The 25,318-nt window shown below is 44.2% G+C and overlaps 1 protein-coding gene across 1 annotated transcript in view; it reads left to right on the top strand.

The window, feature by feature from the left end:
- The window catches only part of TULP1 (TUB like protein 1), a 169,548-nt gene that overhangs the window by 130,236 nt on the left and 13,994 nt on the right, over positions 1-25,318 (top strand). The window contains exons 9-12 of the mRNA XM_088463721.1: positions 4,535-4,647; positions 4,797-4,905; positions 13,979-14,077; positions 15,141-15,312. Of these exons, the coding sequence (XP_088319847.1) occupies positions 4,535-4,647; positions 4,797-4,905; positions 13,979-14,077; positions 15,141-15,312 (493 nt within the window). The remainder of the gene's footprint in view (positions 1-4,534; positions 4,648-4,796; positions 4,906-13,978; positions 14,078-15,140; positions 15,313-25,318) is intronic.

A 25,318-nucleotide genomic window follows, 5' to 3' on the forward strand; every position in this document is an offset into this window, starting at 1 on the left:
CTACAGCTTCTGTTGACAGACGTTTATAACAGGTTATGAATAAATGATGAAACCTTGATTTTTCCTTATAGATTTCAAAATATTTCCACTGAAGGTGATATTTTATTATTTGTTTAAATTAGGGGTGAGCGGGTTCGGATTTCTGAAATCCGAACCCCCCCGATCCGAGGCCGATCCGAGTCAGGCTCGACTTTTCCTGCCTGACTCGGATCTGAAATCGAGGCAAAACGTCATCATCCCGCCTTCCGGGTCTCGCTGGTTTTGGATCCTATATAAGGTACCCGCATCGGCGCCATTTTCTCACTCGGCTGTGGACAGTGAAGAGGGAGGGTGGGAGTTAGGGCTGGCTGTGCTGTGTAGTGTAGTGTAGTGCTGTGTTGCGCTGTGCTGCTGTTGTCCATAGGGGCTGTGTCCACTCGTCCAAAGTCCATAGGGGCTGGCTGTGTTGTGCTGTGCTGCTGTTGTCCATAGGGGCTGTGTCCACTCCTCCAAAGTCCATAGGGGCTGGCTGTACTGTGTTGTGCAGTCAGTTGTCCATAGGGGCTGTGTCCACTCCAAAGTCCTGTGCAGTGTCCCACTCCTAAAGGGGTGCTGTAGTGTTGTCCAGGGGGTGCTCTGTACATCAGGGGTGCTCACCCAGAGTGCAAAAAATATAAATATTTTTTCTGTGTTTGTGAATTGTGTGCGCAGTAGCCGCACGTGCATCAACAAAGTAGCGCCAAGCATGCGCCTGTGTCATAAGTAAAGGGCCGGCTGGCTTGACCGTTAAAGGATGCTGTAACCCCCAAAGTGCGCTCCAAAAAAAATAAAAATATATTTTCTGTGTTTGTGAATTGTGTGCACTGTGGCTGCACGTGCATCAACAAAGGAGCAGCGCCAAGCGTGCGCCTGTGTCCCATAAGTAAAGGGCCGGCTGGCTCATTTCTTAAAGGGTGGTGTAACCCACAAAGTGCACTAGTCTCCAACAAAAATAAAAAATTATTTTCTGTGTTTGTGAATTGTGTGCACTGTGGCTGCACGTGCATCAACAAAGGAGCAGCGCCAAGCGTGCGCCTGTGTCCCATAAGTAAAGGGCCGGCTGGCTCATTTCTTAAAGGGTGGTGTAACCCACAAAGTGCACTAGTCTCCAACAAAAATAAAAAATTATTTTCTGTGTTTGTGTGCGCCTTAGCCGCACGTATATATTTATCAATATAACATAAATGGAGGACCAAACTTTCTCCGATAAAAATAAAATAGGGAAAGATCAAGAACCACTTCCTCCTAGTGCTGTTGCTGCTGGTGGGAGTTGTTCATCATCCCAGAGAGGAAGTAGGAAGAACACTACTTTTACTAAACAATTGACCCTCCAACAGTCCTTAGCGAGGAGGATGAAGTACGACAGCAGTCATCCTCAAGCAAAACGTATAACTGAGGCCTTGACTGCTATGTTGGTGTTAGACGTGCGTCCGGTATCCACCATTAGTGCAGTGGTATTTAGACAATTGATGGAGGTAGTGTGTCCCTGGTTCCAAATCCCATCTAGATTCCACTTCACTAGGCAGGCGATACTGAGACTGTACAGAAACGTCAGAAAAAGTGTCCTCAGTGTCCTGAAAAATGCGGCTGTACCCAATGTCCACTTAACCATGGACATGTGGACAAGTGGAACAGGGCAGATTAAGGACTATATGACTGTGACAGCCCACTGGGTAAATGTATCACCTTACGCAGCAACAAGAGCAGCGTCACCAGTAGCAGCATCTCAGAAATGCCAGCTCGTTCCAAGGCAGGCTACGCTGTGTATCACCGGTTTCAGTAAGAGGCACACCGCCGACAACCTCTTAGAGAAACTGAGGGAAATCATCGCCCAGTGGCTTACCCCACTTAGACTCTCCTGGGGATTTGTGATATCTGACAACGCCACCAATATTGTGCGGGCATTACATCTGGGCAAATTCCAGCACGTCCCATGTTTTGCTCACACAATAAACTTGGTGGTGCAGAATTTTCTGTAAAGCAACAGGGGCGTGCAGGAGACGCTTTGGGTGGCCCGAAAAATTTCTGGCCACTTTTGTCATTCAGCGACTGCGTGCGCCTGTGTCATAAGTAAAGGGCCGGCTGGCTTGTCCTTTAAAGGGTGCTGTAACCCCCAAAGTGCACTCCAAACAAAATAAAAAAATTCTTCTTTTTTTTTCTGTCTTTGTGAAATGTGTGGGCTGTAGCCGCACCTGCATCCTCAAAGCAGCAGCGACAAGCGTGCGTCTGTCTGTTAAAGGGTGGTGTAACCCTCAAAGTGCGCTCCACAAACAATAAAAAAATTCTTCTTTTTTTTTCTGTCTTTGTGAATTGTGTGGGCTGCAGCCGCACCTGCATCCTCAAAGCAGCAGCGACAAGCGTGCATCTGTCTGTTAAAGGGTGGTGTAACCCTCAAAGTGCGCTCCACAAACAATAAAAAAAAATCCTTTTTTTTTCTGTCTTTGTGAATTGTGTGGGCTGTAGCTGCACCTGCATCCTCAAAGCAGCAGCGACAAGCGTGCGTCTGTCTGTTAAGGGTGGGGTAACCCTGAAAGTGCGCTCCACAAACAATAAAAAAATTCTCTTTTTTTTTCTGTCTTTGTGAATTCTGTGGGCTGCAGCCGCACCTGCATCCTCAAAGCAGCAGCGACAAGCGTGCATCTGTCTGTTAAAGGATTACATCGGTGACAGCATCCAAGTAGGCATGTCAGACAGTCCGTACCTGTACTGGCAGGAAAAAGAGGCAATTTGGAGGCCCCTGTACAAACTGGCTCTATTTTACCTGAGTTGCCCCCCCTCCAGTGTGTACTCCGAAAGAGTGTTTAGTGCAGCCGGGAACCTTGTCAGCTAAAGGCTTAGGAGGTTGCTTCCACAAAATGTGGAGAAGATGTTCATAAAAATGAATGATCAACTCTTCCAGGGAGACCAGCGTCCAGAACGTACAGAGGGACCTGTGGTGGTGGATTCCAGCGGGGACGAATTAATACTCTGTGAGGATGAGGATGTACACAACACTGAAGAGGGTGAGGAATCGGTGAATGAGGAGGATGAGGACGACATCTTGCCTCCATAGAGCCAGTTTGTGCAGGGACAGATTATTTGCCAGCTTGTTTTGTGGGGGCCCAAACGAACCAATCATTTCAGCCACAGTCGTGTGGCAGACCCTGGCGCTGAAATGATTGGTTTGTTAAAGTGTGCATGTCCTGTTTATACAACATAAGGGTGGGTGGGAGGGCCCAAGGACAATTCCATCTTGCATCTCTTTTTTTTCTTTGCATTATGTACTGTTTGGGGCCTACTTTTTCAAACTGCTATCCTGCCTGCCACTGCAGTGTCACTCCTAGATGGGCCACGTGTTTGTGCCGCCCACTCGTGTCGCTTAGCATAGTCATCCATCTACCTCGGTGCAACCTTTTGGACATAAAAACACTATTGTGAGGTGTGAGGTGTTCAGAATAGACTGGAAATTAAGGTTTTTGAGGTTAATAATAGCATAGGAGCAGAAAAATCAACACATTCTGTGATTTTAGCTGTTTTTATGCTTTTTTAAAAAAAAAATACAGATTCAAAACTCAAAACCCAGAACCCAAAACACCGAAGGGTGGTTTTGGCAAAACAAATCCAGATCCAAAACACGAAGAAAGATCCAGATGCAAAACCAAAACACAAAACACGAAAAGTGGCCGGTGCACACCCCTAATTTAAATAATAGCTAAGTTTTAATTACTTCATCAATACATTATTTTTCTTCAAGGGTGCCCCAATTACAAAGTCTTCTTTCTTCTCTTTTTCTTCATAGCTTACAAATAATTGACTCACGGGTGCACCACCAACCTGCTCACAAACCTATACATTGGATTTACTGCCGTAATGTTGGTATTGTTTATATGTATTCCATTTACATTTTTTATATATATATATATATATATATATATATATATATATATATATATATGTATGTGAAAGGCCATGCACTCCTCTTCCATTTGTATAAGACATGCCACAGTGCCCGCTACGTATATAAATATAACAATCTCTAAGTGGACTTTTAAATAAAACTAAAAGGCTGCCATAGCTTGCAACGTTTCCCTTCCGCTGTACATGTCCAACTTCTAGGGCGTAATCAGAGGAATCCGGAAGTTGGACATGTACAGCGGAAGGGACCAGACGAGATCCGACGGCGTGAGGAGCGGCAACAGGTATATAAGGTATGTATTGTTTGTATACATGTTGTTATGTCTGAAGCCTGAAGATGGGCTATTAAAGTCTGAAACGTTGCAAGCTATTGCAGCCTTTTAGTTTTATTTAAAAGTCCACTGAGTGCAGTACTTGGAGATTGTTTTATATATATATATTTATGATCCTGTGCAGAATCATCCATCAGCATTAGCCTTTCTTGTATAAAAGGACATGTCCATCAAGCTCATAGCTCTCTTTTGTTCTTATCTGGACGTGTTCTTTGTCAACCTCAATTTAGTTCAATTGAGCGCAGTATTATTTTGCCAATGCTTTTAATGGTACAATACTTATTTCTCAGATCTTCTTATTAGCGGGGAGAAAACGAAAGAAAAGTAAAACCTCCAACTACTTAATTTCCATTGATGCAACAGATTTGTCAAGAGGAGGAGAGAATTTCATTGGAAAGCTAAGGTAATTGAACCCAACCTACTCATATTAAGTGGAATGATTACATATTAAGGTCATTTACACTTCAGCAAAAAAAAAGTTGGTTTGCAATGAAGTTGGTGTGTAGGTCTATGTCTTCCTATTTAAAGCTATACTAGTACAATTGTTTTCAGGTCCAATCTAATGGGGACCAAATTTACTGTATTTGACAATGGTGCAAATCCTGAAAGAGCCAATTCTGACTGGTCCAACGTACGTCAAGAGCTTGCAGCAATTGTGTATGTAAGTACCAGAGATCCACAGACTCCATAAAATGGGCAAGAAAATGAATGTGACTAAAAGTAACATTGTTGTAATATGCCACAACAGCAGAATATATACAGTATATATATATATATATATATATTATATACATACATACATACACATACACACCCCCCCACACACACACACACACAAACATACTAGAGCAGGGGTTCCCAACCACGGTCCTCAAGGCACACTAACAGTCCAGGTTTTATGGCTAGCCATAGCTGGGCACAGGTGACTTAATTAGTACCTCAGTTATTTTGATTTAACCATCTGTGCTTAAGCATGGATATCACTAAAACCAGGACTGTTAGTGTGCCTTGAGGACCGTGGCTGGGAATCACTGCACTAGAGTGACCAGACAGGCCCCAGCCTAGCTGGAAAGGGAACACGTATAAAGCAGCGGGAAGGAGCAAAGGGCTGGATGGGGTGGAACAGCTGAGCAGGAGGTGGAATAGAGGTGGAATAGAGCAGGATGGGGGTGAGCAGAGGACACAGAGGGGACGGGGTGGGACAGAGCATTGGGTAGACAAAGGTGACTCAGCGTACGTACGTGTGTGTGTGTGTGTGTATATGTATATATATATATATATATATATATATATATACACCGGCACTCCCTGTGTAATATAGTTGGTATTGGCGCCTGGTGCCCTCCTCTTTAACTCTCCTTGCTGGGAGAGGAATATTCATACAGTGGGTATAGGCGGCACTCACGGCAACTTAAAGAAACACTCAATTACTCGATCACCATTTAACGAATAATTGAGTGTTTCTTCAAGTCGCCGTGAGTACCCGCCTATACCCACTGTATGTATATATATATATATATATATATATATATACATATACTAGCTGGAGTACCCGGCGTTGCCCGGGATTTTAAGAATGTTTGTTTACACATCATCCTCCAACAGGATGACCATCTACAGCGACTCCCTGTTTTCTTTCTGCGCAGAAAAACTTTGGGAGAAGCATTCCATGTGTAATATTTTGGCAGCTCACAGTACAGCAGGATCCGTGCAAAGTCATCATTTTGACACAGTTCGAAGAAAGAAGTCAATGTTGTTGAGTAATTTGGTATAGTCAGACAGCTGAGAATGCTGGGAAAGCCTGCTAAAGCTCATGACAAAACATGACAATACAAAACTCAGGCTCCGAGGCCCTACCCATATGCCGTGAGGCCCCACAATGAGCATACAGCAAAAATTTTGTTTTTTAATTAATTAAAAATTAACAGTAATTCATTTCAATTAAACATTTTTTTAGTTGCCTCGGCCGTGTTTTAAAACGCTCATATGTAAAATTTCATGATCTTTGCTTGTAAACTGTGGATTTGTATAGAAAGATAGAAGGACAGAAATAGTATAAATAGTATAGATAAGAAAGTTCTTGAATATCACCAATGGAGGCAGCAGTACTGAGTGCAAGGCCCCACAATGAGCATCCAGCAAAAATAGTGATTTTTAATTAATTAATTCAAAATTAACAGTAATTAAATTTTTTTTAGTTGCCTTGGCCGTGTTTTAATACACTCGTATGTAAAATTTCACGATCTTGGCTTGTAAACTGTGAATTTGTATAGAAAGACAAAAGGACAGAAGGACAAATTTTCGCTTTTATATAATATATATATATATAGTAGCAAAGGCTCGGCACTCATCCCTCAGAATTACAGCAATGTGGGTGCCCTGTACTGTAAATGTAGACAATGTAGTAGATAGGCAGCGGCACTCCTCAATAAGATACGTTACCAGTTGGGTATATAAACCACTAATTTACTTCAACGTTTCAATCATACACGATTTTCTTCAAGAAGCAATAAGAAAACGAAACAACACTTACCTAAATACCACACCACGAGTGAGACACACCGCGTCTGTCGGAAGCTGTCAGTGACGTCACCTGCGGCACACAGTCTGGCGGGCGCGACGTATGACGTAACGCTCACTATGACAACGGAGTACACAAAAACAAGCTCATAAGATCCGTGCCACCACCACCAATACATAAATATATAGATATTTAGGTAAGTGTTGTTTCGTTTTCTTATTGCTTCCTGAAGAAAATCGTGTATGTTTGAAACGTTGAAGTAAATAATACCTCTTTTCCACCAAAAACCCAGGTCCGACCTGGGTTTTTGGACATGGTTCCAACCCTGGTCAGACCCAGGTCAGACCCATTTATACCCCTTTTACACCAGAGCAAAAACCTGGGTTTTTGCTGGGTCTACCCGGGTCGCAGCTCAGTGTAAAAGGGTCCCTGAAAAATAACCTGGGTCAAGTGACCCTGCAATCCAACCCAGGTAGCTACCAGGGTTGGACCCAGGATGGACCCAGGTAATGGTGCAGTGTAAACAGTGCAACCCGGGTTATCTGACCTGGATCATGCCTAAAATGAGTGGATTGGTGGTTGTGGAGCATTCACCTCCCACTTTTTATGACCTCACAGGTTTAGCAGGGCAGACCTGAGTTCAGTGTGAACAGGGCTGACCTGGGAGTAACCCAGATCAAAGGTGCAGTGTAAAGCTGCTCAATCACTTCAGTAATATCACTCAGGTGCATATAAGGGAGGGGTTAGTCTATACAAGAAACAACAAAAAGTATTCCCCCAGCACACTTAAAAAGCTAAGAAAAATATATATACACACAAAATATATTGGAAAGTGTAAAAGTGCTAAATAAAGTGTTAATGTGTGCCTCACCAGAGCAGCCCAGCCACACCAACCCCAAGGGGCACCGCACCCCAAACTCATCCCCAAAACTGATAACTATATCCAATTTGGGCAATAATTGCCCAATATAAGGCCACATGATAATGGCACATACAAATATACCTGAATTGAGAGCTAGCTTACCTTGGAGTCACCCCTAAGTCCTCCTAATGGCACTACAAGAACCAGCACGCCCTCCTAACGCTGGTCCCATCTATGCCTCTCAATACAGAAATACAAGTTGGAAGCTGCTCAATCACTTCAGTAATATCACTCAGGTGCATGTAAGGGAGGGGTTAGTCTATCAAGCCTATCACTTGGTCAGAAATATATATTTTTCTTAGCTTTTTAATTACACCTTCACTTATTAACACATAGTTTTCCCTTTAATCCTATACTAACACTTTAGTCTCTCACTGGTGTGCTTCTCTGGGGTGGCTGGCTATCGCCGGCTTTTTTGGGGTTCTGCACCCCAGATTCTGACCAAGTGATAGGGACCTCCGGTATCAGAGACGCCGTGACGCGGCCCGGAGGCTTAGCCATATCTTTGCAAATATATGCAACTGAGATCTCTGAATTATCTACCACCATGTAGTTTTTCAAATCTTATTGCTGATTTCATTCTGAGTGCTGGGGGAATACTTTTTGTTGTTTCTTATATACCCAACTTGTAATGTATCTTATTGAGGAGTGCCGCTGCCTATCTACTACATTATACATATATATATATATATATATATATGTGTATATATATATATATATATGTGTGTATATATATATATATATATATATATAAAGAACAAAGGTCGTCCGGCACTCAGACTAAGGCAAACAACTCACCCCGGTTCCTCTCCAGAGTCGACCTCATAAATACAGCACAAAAAGATGGACGGAACTCAGGGACAAATAAAATGAAGAATACAGCAGACTGCGCTGGTGGAGTCAACGTTTCAGAGCTTGGCAACTCTTTTATCAAGACAATATCAAGATATTGAGCTGAGTTCTGTCCATCTTTTTGTGCTGTGTATATATATATATATATATATATATATATATATACACACATATACATATATATATATATATATATACACACACACATAGTGGTGCTTGTAAGATTGTGAACCCTTCAGAATTTTCTATATTTCTGCTGAAATTTGGCCTAAAACCACCTCAGATTTTCACACAAGTCCTAAAAGTACATAAGGAGAACCAAATCAAACAAATGAGACAAAAAATTAGACATGCTAATTTTTTTTTTTGGAGGAAAATGATCCAGTATCACATATTTGTGAGTGTCAAAAGTATGTGAACATTTAGGCTTAGCAGATATTTTGAAGGTGAAATTAGAGGCAGGTATTTTCAATCTATGGGATGACAATCAGGTGTGAGTGGACAACCTGCCTTTTTAAAATAACAGGGATCTATCTATCTGATGTTCACAACACATGTTTGTGGAAATGTATCATACCACGAACAAAGGAGATTTCTGAGGACCTCAGAAGAAGAGCTGTTAATGCTCATCTCATTGTAACCTGGAAAAGGTTACAAAACATCTCTAAAGAGTTTGGACTCCACCAATCAACAGTCAGACAGATTGTGTACAAATGGAGGAAATTCCAGACCATTATTACCCTCCCCAGGAGTGGTCGATCAACAAAAATCACGCCAAGAGCAGGGCGTCTAATAGTTTGCAAGGTCACAAAGAAACCCAAGGTAACATCTAAGCAACTGAAGGCCCTTCTCACATTAGCTAATGTTAATGTCCATGAGTCCACCATCAGGATGACACTGAACAACAATAGTGTGCATGGCAGGATTGCAAGGAGAAAGCCACTGCTCTTAAAACAGAACATTGCTGCAGTTTGCTAAAAATCACCTGGACAAGCCAGAAGATTATTGGAACAATTTTTTTGGACAGATGAGTCCAAAATAGAGCTTTTTGGTTAAAATGAGAACGGTTATGTTTGGAGAAAGGCGAACACTGCATTCCAGCATAAAATCCTCATACCATCTGTGAAACACGGTGGTGGTGGTATCATGGTTTGGGCCTGTTTTGCAGCATCTGGTCCTGGCGACTTGCCATTATTGATCGGACAATGAATTCTGAATTATGCCAGAATATTCTAAAGGAAAATGTCAGGACATCTGTCCATGAACTGCATCTCAAGAGAACGTGGGTCATGCAGCAAGACAACGACCCAAAGCACACAAGTCATTCGACCAAACAATGGTTAAAGAATAAATTTAAAGTTTTGGGATGGCCAAGTCAAAGTCCTGCCCTTAATCCAACCAAAATGTTGTGAAAGGAACTGAAGCGAGCAGTTCATGGGAGGAAACCCACCAACATAACAGAGTTGAAGCTGTTTTTGTATGGAGGAATGGGGTAAAATTCCTCCAAGCCGATGTTCATGACTAATCAACAATTACCAGAAACATTTAGAAGCAGTTATTGCTGCACAAGAGGGTCATACCAGATACTGAAAGCAAAGGTTCACATACTTTTGCCACCAGATATGTGATATTGGATAATTTCTTAATAAAAAAATGAGCACGTCTAATTTTTTTGTCTCCTTTGTTTCATTTGGTTCTTTTTATCTACTTTTAGTGCTTGCGTGAAAATCTGAGGTAGTATTAGGCCAAATTTCAGCAGAAATATAGAAAATTCTGAAGTGTTCACAATCTTACAAGCACCGCTGTGTGTGTGTGTGTTTGTTTATATATATATTTATTTATTTTGTTATCAGGGTATTGATAATTGATAATGTGTTACTAAAGAATCAAACTTTAAACATATTGCAAGCAGAAATAGGTTCTTGGTCACATTCACAGTAGACGTCCCCAGTGTAGAGATGGCCATCGTCAGTTACCAACCATCGATGGTTAACTGCCAATGGTTTTGCCATCGTTGCCAAAGAACCGAGTGGAACCCGATGTTTATTTTATTTTTTTTACTGTATGGAGTTTAGCCCCATCCCCAGTGGCGAAGAAACCCCACCCATTTCTGATTGTCTGCTGCCCGCCATTCCCCCACCAGCGGTGGCCATCAACGGGTGCAAATCATTGATGGTTCACCATAGATGGTGTATGTGCCATAAATGGTAGTCACCACCAATGGCCATCCATACCCCGGTGAAAATGGCTGGTGTCCATCCTTTGAAACATTGCAATAAACATTGCATTGTATTTATACTGCTGTGTATGTTTCTGATTGTCACCTCTATCTGCTTGCTTTAAGGAGGGTTGAAGGTAAAATATTTATTAGAAAGAGGTGGGGAAAATTCTTATGATGAGTATGCATTTGAAAAGGTATCAGGGACCCAACTTAAACAGTGCAGCCTAATAAATTTACAGTATATATGAATTTTGATAGTGGGAAAGAGGCAATTTCAATCTATTTGATTTTAGTATATTGAATTGAGCAGATGGGTTGCTTGCAACATTTGAATGGTGGGGCTGTGCTAATTAATCATTGTTGAATACTAAAATATACTAAAAGTATTTCTATTTTTAATCCAGTCGTACTCATATCCTACTACAAAGGAGAATTTTGTAAAAATTTTAACAATACAAACTTCATGGGCCAAATGTAATAGAGTGAGAGTTTAGAAAATGTGAGCGTTTAGCAGTAAACTCTCACATTGGTCGAGGTTTACCTTCAAAATGTGAAAACATCTGAACAAGAGTTTTGTTACGATTTTCACACAAGATGAGAATCGTAGGACTGCTGACCGGGGACAAGGCTGGATGGAGATGTGGCAGTCCTTCTACTACTGGTGCTTACAGGAGTGAGGCTGCAGGTAATAGTACTAAAACAAGTGTAATGGACAGGGTACACCAGCAGCAACAGATGATGGGTCTCAGGAATGTCTAGGGACTACGGTGCAGCTAGGACACCAGACAAGGAGTGGCTGGACAATAATAAGTAGCTGTTAGGCAGGAGAGACCGGGACTGTGGAAATGCAGGATTTCAGACTGGACTAGACAAGACAGGACTGGCAAGGAACAGATAAGGACAAGACAGGCAAGATACGGACAAGGACTGGACAAACAAGTCACAGACAAAATACAATGATGAGGCAAGAACACTGGCAGTAGTAGAGACACAGTTCAAGGTGCGGCCTAGCAAGCGGAGGTGTGGCTAATGAGCCCAGATGGTAGCAGACTTTGAGACTTGTACCAACTGAGTGGCCTTGAGGACCAATGTGTGACTGGAACCAACAAATGCGGCCTTGAGGGCTGAGTTGCAGCTTTGTGAGCTGAGATGTACTTGGCAAGATGCTGCCAAGTAGCCAGGATATACTTGACTAGGATGCTGCCTAGTCGCCGTGATGCGACTGAGATAGCCGAGGTGCGGCTACTGAGCCATGATAGTACTAACACAGTTTGAAGCCTAGCAGAGCATAATGCAGGAACCAGACGGCAGATAGGAGTACTCAGACGCAGCAGGAACACAAACTGGAGGCAGCGAGGTGGAGTACACTGCTGGCAGAATAGCTGGGAATAAACTGATATGGCTAGATGCGACCTTGCAGGCCGAGGTGCAGGAACCAAACAGCAGACAGGTGTACTCAGACACTGCAGGTAACATTAGCTGAATGCAGACTTACACGACCAGACAGGATCAGGATACCATAACAGTAGAACTTGGTAGACCAGCAAGAACTCAGGTAACTGTGAACAGAGCAACATACACTGGTAATCAGACAGTATAACTGGCACTGAGTGGAGGGCTGGCTGTAACTAATGAGATGCAGGATCCAATCAGAGCCATTCCCTGCAGAGAGCCTTTCCTAAAGACAGGCTAGTGTGCAGCTGGGTTCAGCACACAGAGACAATTAATTAGTGTGCAGCTGAATCTGCACACAGCCTTGCAAGACTACGTGTTAGAGCTGAAAACAGATTAGACAGGATTTCAAGCTGCCTGCAACAAATGGAACAAGGACAAGACATGATGCAGTGTCCCAATTGCAACTATGACTGGGACCAGCCACCAAGATGATCCACTGCCGCAGATCCTAACAAGTTTAAATTGTGAGAGGTTTTTTTAGTCTAAAAACATTAGAGTGTGCATGTTCTCGGACTCTAATACATTGGCCGAGTTTAAAAAGTCTGAGAGTTTACTGCTAAGAGTTTACATTTTCTAAACTCTCACCCTATTACATTTGGCCCCATGTGCCTGCCACACATTATAATGGCAAAACAGCAGTTAAGTTAAAAGTTAATTTAAAAAATTTTAAACTAAGTAAAATAAAACTCATAATAACAGTCCACATTTTTTCTTTTTCTACTTATTTCAGTAGACTTAAATTCTACAGTAAGAAAACTTATTTGCCTTGTGGAATACAAACCCACTTGAAACTCAGGAACAGATCATATATTTAAAATCTGTAAGCAAAGGATGAAACATCAATAAACAGTTACTGCACATGATTTAGTAAACGTAAAATCATAACAATAAAAATTAATAAACAATTGTCAGGTTACACTAGTGCTGGAACCAGGTGACAGGGTATATGTAAACTATGGCAACATATCCCATCTTTATGTATACCTTTTATATGCTCCCCCTTTTATCCACACTTAGAGCAGTTGTTTTCTTTGCTACTCTGGGAGACATACATCAAAGCTTGGGAGAGAAAAAGTTGAGAGAGGTAAAGTACCAACCAATCAGCTTCTAACTGTTATTTTATATGCTGTGCATGAAAAATTACAGAAAGGAGCTGATTGGTTGGTACTTTCTCTCTCTCCAACGTTTGATACATCTCTCCGATGATTAAATTCAGCACGATGCTGAATAGCCCTGGTAAGAAGTTCCCTGAGCTATTCAATGCAATGTGCTGCTAAGTCCAACTAGAACCACTTAAGTCAGAGAATGCCTGTTACCGTGCCTTAAGCTGGGTGTTTTTTTGCACTAACTGGCATTCTCCGACTAAAGTGCCCCCCGTGAGGCTGTTAGCTCCGTGATAAATAGCATCACGGCCAGCACTTAAATCGGATTTCTGCTCGCACCTCAGGAGGGTCCTGTAGTCGGACTTAACAGCACGCTGAATTGAATAGCTTCGGGAACTTCTTCCAGGGGCTATTAAGCATTACGCTAAATTGAATCACCCCCATTGTGAAGTATAGTACACTACGGTCATTAATATAAGTAATAATAATCTTTTCTTTAGAAATGTATTTCTAGTGTTCTAGTAAACACTCTAGTACAATGTTCTTCAAATTAATCTTTACATAATAGATCAACAAAAAGTGAAGTCACAATAGTATAGTCAGTATAGATGCCAGCAAGTCTGATTTCAAAATAAAAGCCATTGTCTCTCTCTGGTGCAGGAAACAAACGTGCTGGGATTTAAAGGTCCTCGGAAGATGACAGTTCTTATACCGGGAATGGATGAAGACTGTGAAAGAGTACCCATCCGCCCACGAAATGTAAGTGTTTGCAATACCCAATCAGTGGCATTACAAGAGCGGTGCAGGCCGTACCCAGGTGTCACCTGCTGAGGGGTGACACCACGTGCCAACTCAGTGACAGGAGCCGGGTGCTGCACTGTAGCATTATGTGAAGCACTCGGCTCCTGACACAGTGAGGAAGCCGGCACTGCAAATAGACTGGTCCCCAGGGGCAGTCAGCATCTCCGACAGCCCCAGAGTGACTAAAAAGGGGATTTGGAACACAAAACCATGGCCCCTTTTTTGCCAAAACACTAGTCTCCTGCCCGCACCGGGTGCCACCCAGGAGAGGGACGACACTGTACCCAATAAACACAAAAAGAGAGATTAAATTATGTGCATGTTGATATTATGGAACTATAAAAGTCAATTACTTTTGCTCGCACATCTATGAGATGTAAGCAAAAAATAGCAAAGTTTTACTGCCATAACTTCATGCTGAGACACATGGAATCTCTCACAAAATGACAAGATGCCACAGTGGGAAATTCAATTCAGTGTAAGATCCTTTTATGTAAGGCTGTGAGCACCTCTGGTCATTACGGCAAGCAGAACATTGCTTATATTTACTTGCACTTTTATGAGGTGCTTATGATCAAGGTTTCTTACCTCTATGTCAGAGTTGAGTGGGGTAGCTAATGGGTGCAGGGTGTACAGTGGACTCTTGCTGTCTACCCTGCACCCAGATCAAGGCCATATTTCCGGTACTGCTCCTTCCAAAAATTGGTGCAGACATTTGCAAAGATTCTGACGCCAGTGACAGAGCCTTTGCTATTTTTTGGCAGCTCAGTTCTTCAAAGCCCTCTTCAGAGCTGTAAAGGGACTGAATGATCTGACTGCCTCCACAAACACTGCAAGCCTTGCTTCAAGACAAAGACGCTTTTCTAAGTGGTCCCATTTTAAGTGTAGGTATGCTATAGTTTATTGATTTAGAAGAGGCTAACAAAAAACATACAGTATTTTTACATTCATCTGGCCTCTCATGTCACTTTTGTTTTATTGACATTTTGTATTAATTAACTATTAATGTTTTTTTTAATAGGACAATGATGGCCTACTTCAACGATGGCAGAATAAAAACATGGAGAATGTTATAGAACTGCACAATAAGAGCCCTGTGTGGAATGATGAAACACAATCTTATGTTCTGAACTTCCATGGACGAGTCACTCACCCTTCCATCAAGAACTTCCAGATTGTCCACTCTGATGATCGTAAGTGAAGATAGGGTGCTTTCCGCAGGGCTGTATACTTATTATAAGAAATGGCATGAAAAGCTGAACATGAATATGGTCAAGCTTATCATACAGTACATGCCTACTCTTTCTTTCAGGGAGCTATCCAGACACCCGGATCCCCTCACTTTCCCGGTGAAGTGGAATGTCTGGGGGCTAGATGACGTGATTCACTGTAAATAGTATCATCATGTCCCCCGCCCCCTGCTACTGCGATCTGCTGCATCAACCAGTGACGATGCGATTCACTCTGGTTTCTCCTGGACACCTTTATTAAATTACTGTACAGTATGAGTAAAATTCAGCTAATATTATTCATACATACATATATTATTATAAAACCAGAAGGAGCTGCTGCAGAGAGGCAAGTGACAGGCAGATGTACAGGAAATAAGTATTCATTCACCGGATTTTGATCTAGAGCAGAATTCTAGAGAGATGGTTAAAGTTTGACCACTAGAACCATACAATAGGGCAGGTTCCCCAAATTGGTCCTCAAGGCACCCTAATGATCCAGGATTTAAAGATAATCATATGTGGGCACAGGTAACTTATTATGTACCTCAGTCTTTTGATTTAACCATCCGTGCTCAGCCATGGATATCCTTAAAACCTAGACCATTAGGGTGCCTTGACTACAGAGTTTGGGAACCTCTGCAATAGGGTGATACTCTGCAAAATAGTAACTACAAGCATCTGGCACAAATAAGGAGAGTTATGGTAAAACTTACCCTTGGTATCTCTCTTTCTTCGAAGTCCATAGGGTCCACAGGGGAGACAATGGGGTGTAGGTGGGACCTGGAGGACCGGACACCAACAGCAAAGCTTTTCAATCCCAGGATGCTCCAGTCCTTCCCCCTATACCCCACCCACAGCCCGAGGGCAACTCATTTTGTTAACAAGCCCAAGGCAGGAGCAGGATAGGAGAGAAGAAAGACTGGTACACTGAAGAATCACACTCACACAGAGAAGGAAAACAAGTGACCAAGAGAAGAAACCCCTAGAAGCCAGGTATGTCAGGGCAGGTGCCCTGTGGACCCTATGGACTTCGAGGAAAGAGAGTTAACAATGGTAAGTTTTACCATAACTCTCCTTTTCTTCTTCAGAGTCAATAGGGCTCCACAGGGGAGACAATTGGGATGTCCCAAAGCAGTTGTTCATGGGTGGGAATGCTCCTGAGCTGACAGGAGAACCCTATGCCCAAAGAAAGCAACCTGAGAGCCAAATGTATCAAAGGCATAAAACCTAAGAAAGGTGTGGACAGAAGACCAAGTGGTCATCTTGCATAGCTGTTCAGCAGAGGCGCCACGCCGGGCTGCCCACAAGGGACCCACAGAGTGACTAGAATGAGCAGAGACTGTAGTTGGCACAGGAAGGCCAGCTTGCCTGTGAGATAGTCATGTGAATACATCTGGCCAGAGTCTGTTTGTTAGCTGGCCATCGCTTCTTGTGGAATCCATATAGGACAAAGAGGGAGTCTGACTTTCTGATGGGAGTAGTACGGTCCACATGGATCTGTAAAACACAGACCACATCCAAAGATGCCTCACCTGCCGAGAGGTCTAGTGTTTGAAACGCCGGAACCACAATTTCCTCATTTAGGTGGAAAAGAGAAACCACCTTGGGAAGGAAGCCTGGGCATGTTCGAAGAACAGCCCTGTCCTGATGCAATATCAAATAGGGGGAGCGACATGAAAGCGCCCTAAATCTGATAACCTACAGGCAGATGCTATAGCCAGAAGAAACAGTCTTCGCAGTGAGCCATTTAACATCCACCAATTCCAAGGGTTCGAATGGAGGTTCTTGAAGTGCTTATAGCACCACTGTCAAATCCCATGGAGCCACAGGAGAGACAATGGGAGGTTGTATACGTAGAATACCTTGCAGGAAGGTGTGAACATCTGGTATAGGAGCAATTCTGTGCTGGAACTAGATAGACAAAGCAGACACCTGCACTTTCAGAGATGCTAAGCGGAAGCCTAGCTCCAATCCAGCCTGAAAAAAGGCAAGAATTCTAGAAACTTTCAAGACTCGAGGGTCAGTTTCTTGGAGCACACCATTATATGTATGCCATATTCTGTGGTAAATTCTAGCTGAGGCCGGTTTACGTGCTTTGAGCATGGTCTGGACCACAGAGCTGGAGAAACCCTTAGCCATTAGGAGGGATGTCTCAAGAGCCAAGCAATTAAAAACAGATGGGCTAGGTCCAGATGTAGACATGGACCCTGAGACAACAAGTCTACTCATAGATGAAGTTGAAGAGAAACGTCTATGGAGAGACTGTGAAGATCAGAGTACCAATGGCATCTGGGCCTAGCTGGAGCTATTAACAGGAACGTGCCCCACTTCTGTCTGAACTTTCGAAGCACTCAAGGAAGCAGAGATATCTGAGGGAAGAGATATGCCAAATGGAAGTTCCATTTCACCGACAATGCGTCTATGAAGGCTGCGTTGGGATTTTTTTTGTTGTGTATTGAGGCCATGATATCCGCGTCCGGTAGACCCCATTTGTCCACCAGAAGCTGAAAGACTTCAGGATGTAGAGACCACTTTCCTGCATGCATGTCGTGATGGCTGAGGAAATCTGCTTCCCAATTGAGAATTCCCAGGATGAACACTGCGGAGATAGCTGAGAGATTGCGTTTGGCCCATGTGAGAATGCGGGATACTTACTTCGACTGCCCCCTTGGTGATTGAGGTAAGCCACTGCTGTGGCATTGTCGGACTGTACTTGTACTGGCCTGTTCTTCAGACTATCCTGAGCCAGAGTGAAAGCTCTGTAGATGGCTCGAAGTTCCAGGACATTGATTGGCAACACTGCTTGAACTGGGGTCCGTCGGCCCTGGAAGGAGTGCCAGCCAGTTAAAGAGCCCCACCCTCAGAGGCTTGCATCCATGGTGAGGACAGCCTAGTCCGGAATCAAACAGGGGAGACCCTTGTCCAAATGGGATGTCTGTAGCAACCAGGCTAGTGACAGGCAAACTTCTAGGGGTAGGCTCATCATCTGGAATCTGAGCAGATGGGGTAGCCCATTCCACCTGGAGAGGATCAGATGTTGCAGGTGCCTGGAGTGAAACTGGGAGAATGCAACCATGTCGAAGGTGGACACCATTGATCCCAAGGCCTGCATTGCAGAGTGAATTGACGCTTGGCGCTTGTGGAGCAGTCTGCGCACTCTGGCCCTGATTCAGAGCCAGATGCTCTGACAGAGCGCTCACTCTGAATCAGGGCCGGCCTTCTTGTTTTTTAGAGCGGCCTCCAGGACGCTCGCATAGCTGTGGGTGACCACCCACAGCTATAGCGAGCGGCCAGGAAGATGGTCGCGATGGTCAAGACCATTGCGACCATCGGGCTTGCGACGAGACCCTTGTGGTAGGGTCTCGTTGCCGCAAGCCCCAGAGAGAATTCAGCTCTCACAGAGCCGAAATCTCTCCCACTGACATCACTCGTGATGTCAGTGGGTCCGCCCCCAAACGGAGGCGTTCACATGGGAATGCCTCCGTTTACGCAGCCACTCCCCCAGCCTGCCCACCAAAGGGGGCGTGCTGTCACTCAACATCGACAGCATGCCCCCTTTGGTATGAGACCCAGAGCGACGGTTTGCCTGTCGCTATCCGGGTCTCGCACATGCGCACGACTGAGCCGGCTCCGTCGTGCGCATGTGCACTGGGCCACCATCGACCCGCTTGCAAGTGCACAGCGCTCGCGAGCGGGTCTGAATCAGGCCCTCTGTGCTGTATTGCTGAAATCTTGACTGCTGTTAGGAAGATTCTCTGAAGCCAAGAGTCCATAAGGGCTCCCAAATACATCTTTTGAGAGGGTATTAGTGAACACTTTTTCCAGTTGATCAGCTAACAGTGCATTTGTAGAATGGCAATGGTTACCTGTAAATGGCAGTGAAGAATCTCTGGGGAACTGGCCAACAGCAAGAGATCGTCCAAGTATGGGAAGAAGAGAGGACTTCATAATTGCCATGATTTTGGTAAAGACCTGAGGTGCCATAGAGAGGCCAAATGGCAGAGCCTGAAATTAGTAATGTTACTGTAGTATAGCAAACCGGAGATATTGTTGATGAGAGGGTGCTATAGGTACATGTAGGTAAGCGTCTTAGATGTCCACAGACACCATAAAATCCCCAGGCTCCATAGCTAGCATAATAGAGTGGAGGGTTGCCATATGAAACCTGGACATCCTGATAAATTTGTTCAGTGATTTGAGGTTGAGAATAGGCTGATGAGACCCAATGGGCTTCTGTACAAGGAAAAGGGTAGAATAATAGCCCTTGCCCCGTTGTGAGGAAAGGACCTGTTTTATTACTCCTGAATTCAGTAAGGACTGAACGGCTTTTTGGAGCAGCAGGGTCTTGGTCGGGTCCGATGGAGGTCCGGTGCAAATGAACTACTGGGGGGGAGTCGCCTCAAAAATGAGAGGGCGTGTCCATGGGAGACCACTTCTCTTACCCAGGCATCTGACATGGGGCCTGATTTAGAGCCACTCGTTGCTGGTGAGCGCTCGCTCTAAATCAGGGCGTGTTTTTTTATTTCTCTTCAGGCGCTCGCTAAGCTGTGGGTGTCCACCCACAGCTTTTGCGAGTGGCCTGGAGCCCGTCGCGATTATTGCGACCGTCAGGCTTGTGAGGAGACCGTGGTAGGGTCACAAGCTATCACAAGCCCGAGTAGACTCCCTGCTCTAATAGAGCAGGAATTTCACTACTGACATCAGTAGGGCCGCCCTCAAACTCCAGGTGGCGCATGCGCAGTGGGGGACCATCGACCCGCTTGCGAGTGCTGTGCACTTGCGAGTGGGTCTGAATCAGGCCCATGGTCTGATGCCACAACTGGGTGAATTGAAGAAGTCTGCCTCCCACCTTGGGAGCTCTGCCCCGTCAGGCTGTAGGCTTGTCCTTAGATTTGGCATGACATCTAGTAGCCCAGATCTGTTTAGTCCTAGGCTTGGAGGCCTTAGTTGATGTCTGATGCCTTGAAAAGGACTGACCTTTGGTTTTCCCCTGAGGTCGAAAGGACCGAAAGGATGATGTCCGAGGCTGTGTGTTATATGCAGAGGGCAGGAATGCTGTCTTAGAAGATACAAAGGTAGTCACAATTTTATCTAATTCCAGGCCAAACAGGATATCTCCAGAATAAGGCAGAGATTCCAGAGCCTTCTTAGAATCCGAATCTGCTTCCCAGGAATGGAACAAGTCAATACGGCGGGCCACTACCGAAAAGGCAGACATCCTGGAGGCTAGAAGAGCCGTATACATAGCTGCTTCTCCTAAATAGGAGGCTGCATCTCTAATGTGAGATATGTAGGACAGCTGTTCCCTTGAAGCATCAGAGGGAAATGTCTCTTCCAGGGCATCTGCTCAACTCTCTCTCTCTCAATGGCTTTTGCCACACATGCGTAGCCCTAGCAAGAGTAATAGCTCCTGTAATAGAGTATATAGATTTATGACAAGCATCTATCTGTCTATGTGTAGTTTCCTTAAAGGAGATTGTAGTATGTATGGGTAAGGTAGCATTCTTGACCAGATGAGTTACATGAGAATCCACTGCTGGGGGAACTTCCCAATTAGTGCAATCAGTGTCGGGGAGAGGGTAAAAGGAACTTAAGCATTTTGGTACCTGAAACCTTTTACCTTGCAGATTCCATGCCTCGCTCATGTGATCAGATAGCTGGTCAGAGTGAGGGAACTCTGGTAAAACTACCTTTTGTCATTTAAACAGTGGCTGTTTTGTCTTAGGAGCGGGTTCCGCCTCTTCATATTGTAGAATAGCCTTAACAGCTCTCACCAATGCAGGTATACTTAATTTAAAGGAGGATCCTTGTCTCCTGATAAGGAGTCAGAGTGAGAGAGGTCTGTGTCTTCTGCCTCCCCAGAGGATATATCAGAATCAGATAACTGGGTAGACTGGGAAGATAACACAGCATGCTTAGCAGGTTTACTAGGTAAAGCATTCTCTTTTTGCAGCATTTGCTGAAAAACTGTAGAGGTAATCACCAAACTTTGTACTGATGTGGACAGTACATCTACCCATGGGGGAGGCAAAGGATTTGCAGGGAGCACCGGTTGTGGCCATCCCATAGGTGGAGTTACCACAGGGACTGCTAGGTGGTCCACAATCTTTTTCAGTACCTGTGAAAAGACAGTCCTGAGGGTCACGAGGAGGAGACACCGGGGCTGAGGGGCCCGGGGTGGTATAGTAATTAGTACATAGACCATCCTGAATGAGGTCCTCTGGAGCCAAGCCCACTGAGCAGGACTTACAAGACACAAGTAGGAGCAGCAGCATCAGCCTGTTTATTATTCTTTCCTCTACCAGCCATAGTCACTGGGATAATGGAATATAGAAATTGTCTCAGTGCAGGGTGAAATATGGTACAGTGTAGTCAGCAACCACGCTATATAGTATGCGATACTGCTCCCAAATCTATGGGAGTTGTGAGGTACAATAAACCCCCTATACCATAGTATGTCAGGGTATAGTAGAATAAAGAAAAAGGTATAAGCTTGACAGTAAAGAAAGTAAAGTAGAGATCAGCGCTAGCACAAGTCACATGCAAACGCAGAAAAATACTGTATATATCTGCAATGAGCACTAAATCAAGTACACAGACCGCAGTGGCTGGTAGGATATAGCACTGTATAACATGTCCCTTTGGAGAGGTACAGTATACAGGGAAACTGGACCCAGCTTTCCCAGAGAACTGCTCGATGAAAATGGCTGCCGCACGTCTTTGGGGATGGAGGGTGAGGAAGGAGCAGCTCAGGGCACAGCAAGACTGTAGTGGAATGGCATCCTGACCTGGGGTAGGGGCTGCAAGGACAGCGCCTTTTCCCCTGGCTGACATTAACCACCGGGTCCCCTGGCCTGTAGAATATGCCTCTGCGTCGGTATGATATATGCCCCGTTGGTGTAGTGGAGTCATGGGCGCACAGGTGTCCACATCAGTGGCTGCGGTCTGTCTCCTGAGACTGGAGGAAAGACTGCATAAAGAGGCGGGTCCCCGCAAGCGGGGATCCGTCTTACCTGCCCCTGGATTCGGGGCTGCAGTCTGAGGTCCGGGGAGCCTGCTAGCTATTCCCCCTCAGAGCCCCACCGGGAGTACATAGCCGAGGGCTGGTGTCACAGTGCCGTGGAGGGGTGATGGAGCAGCAGTGCAGATGTCCAAGGGACTGTCTCATACTGCTGCTCAATAGTAAAAATACTAGAAATAAATATAAATCATAAAAATAAGCTTGGGCTGCATATAAAGCAGCCCCACTGTTAAAAATTGTGATCCAGTTCCTACAGACACCAACGAAACTGATTTGCCCTCAGGCTGTGGGAGGGGTATAGGGGGAAGGACCAGAGCATCCTGGGATTGAAAAGCTTTGCTATTGGTGTCCTGTCCTCCAGGTCCCATCTACACCCCATTGTCACCCCTGTGGAGCGCTAGGGACCCTGAAGAAGTTTACACTTCACAAGTGGGAAAGGGGATATCGTAACTCAGCTTTATGCAGTCAATTCAGAAGGAGCGACTTGGGTCCTATCATCTGTTTTTGTAAAAAAAATTGTGATTTTGATTTGCATCTCAATTCCAAATGTGCAATCCATTTTCCCAGCATATTCATTTATTGTGCACATCCTCCGTTGCAGGGGCAAATCTTTATTTTAAGGTAAAAATGTTGGGACACAGGGCCTGATTCAGACCCGCTCGCTAGGATGCGAATGCTCGTAGCTGGCCAATAGTCGCTCTTCTGCGCATGCATCGCAATGTGCGAACCAGTGCGAGATACCGGAATGCGTTCACTCACTGCGCATAGACAGCCCAGCAGAGTGAGTGACAGAAGAGGCCGTTCGTGGGTGGTACCAGGGGCAGGCCCCTAGTACCACCACTAGAAACGGGGGAGTGGAGGTGCGAACGCAGGCATGTTTGAGTACTTCAACGCCGTTTCAGAGGCGTGCATAATTAAAAGGCAGCGTCATAGTGCAGGTCATTTGGTGGGATTTCACTCTGAAGTGCTCGCAGTGCTTGCAGCAGGGAATAGTCAACCTCAAGTGCTGCGATCGCATCCGATGGTGCTCAATGTACCAACGGTGTAAAGCACTTGCAGAAGATGACGTGTGCAAGTGGGTATCTTATGAATGGCTGTTGGCCTTTGCATACACTAAGTGTTAAGTGATCACATGCCAAGACATCATGGGCGTGCTAATGCCTTGCTGTGCGATCGCCTGCCTTGCTGGGCGTGCGCTGGATTTGCATATGCAGGAAGCGAGCGAACGCATCTAGCAAGTGGGTCTGAATGAGCTCCACAGTACAGAATATCTGGTACACCACTTCCAGTGAACAATAATGCACTTCAAGGGGTTTAAATACTATCATTTGGTCAATAAATACATTTTACAGGTTATATTCAAAATAAGAAATAAAAAATAGGTTTAATGATGTTGAGGTATTGTACTAAGAAATGTGTTCTTGAAGATGGGAGTTGAAAGTGAATTTTCCAACATTTTAAAAAGTTGTATAAAAACACTTTCCACCCTTTGTATTGCAAGATGGTTTGTACAGGTTCAATTCTGTACCCATTAGCTAGGAACTAATGTATGCCCATTGTCTGTATTCACAAACAAGAAAATAATGCCTATTTTCATACCTATGAATGTCACCTATCTAAAACCGCCTAAAATTAATAGACCACAACTACTTGTTAGTTTTAAACACCCTCATAGTTGGATCAGTGCCGCAAGATTGGCAATGTAGCACCAATCTTTGAAAATTGAACAAATTTGGAAGGCTATACACACCTGTGAGTCAGACTTCAGTGTTGGGTAAATAATTGATGGGAATTTGAGGGATGACATTCTGAAATATATTGGAAAAAAATATTTGAACCTAGTGTCAGCATGGTTTCAGCAAGACATCATACATAACAAATATGTTTTGTTTAAGTTCTATGAGGAATTGTAAGTTTCATACTGGTTTTTGGTGCAATATGTCATACATGTCATATGTTTGAATTTTGTGACAGCAAAACAGTCTTATACATAAAATTAGGGAACGCTCTGAAAAATGAGGGAACTAACGGCAAAGCGACAAAGGATTGTTAAAAATGGAACATATTCAGAATGGGCTTAAATTATTAGCGATGTACCTAAGGTATCAGCATTGGGTCCTGCCCTTTTAAATCTTTCTATTAATGATTTTATAGGTGGCCAAAAATGTAAGGTTCATATGTATGCTGATGACACTTGTCACGACACCGTGCCCAACCTACAATCAGATACGCCAACCTGATGCAGCTGGGTGGTTGTGACGTGGGTTTTACCTAAGCTGCCACCACGAAGAGTATTAAAATAGCACTCCTACATTCGCCAGACACTTAAATCTCACTTAAACTCACAGTTGTTACACAAATATAGCATGGGCCTCTCCAGGAACGTGAATTCATTAGAGCACAGAGATAACACTGATAAAGTTTTAGGATTTATTGAGAAATATCTCCAGGGTTAAATTACAAGGAAAATAGGTGAATAAATAAGACATACAGTAATAAATGCACAGAATGATTCAGATAAAAGAAAATGATAAAGTATCAGAAACCTAAGGTATCTTATGCTGAGATCTTAGGGGATCTGTGTGGAGGGAGACCACCATATACCGACATGGGGAGCACTACTTAGCTCTGAGCTACTCCCTGGAAGTGAACAACTAGCAGTGTGGGCTGCTGAGCCTTATAATTCCATGACCTGCTCTCCCCCAGCAGCCCTCACCATTTTCAGGCTCAAAAATACTGTCCTTTGTTCTCCCAGGGCCTGTGTAGATGCAAATTAGCACAACTACAAGACCTGACACTAATATAACTCCCTGGACCTTGAAGGCATTTTATGATAGGAAGACTGCTAGCATAAGGTGTTACAAATGACCCTTCTAGCAGCCAGTGTGACTGTGTACTGGACTTGCATTATGGCCCCCTAGTGTGGTAGCAAACATTACATTCAGG

Source organism: Taudactylus pleione, unplaced genomic scaffold (assembly GCF_031769625.1).
Source record: "Taudactylus pleione unplaced genomic scaffold, aTauple2 ptg001437l, whole genome shotgun sequence".
Taxonomy (NCBI): Eukaryota; Metazoa; Chordata; class Amphibia; order Anura; family Myobatrachidae; genus Taudactylus; species Taudactylus pleione.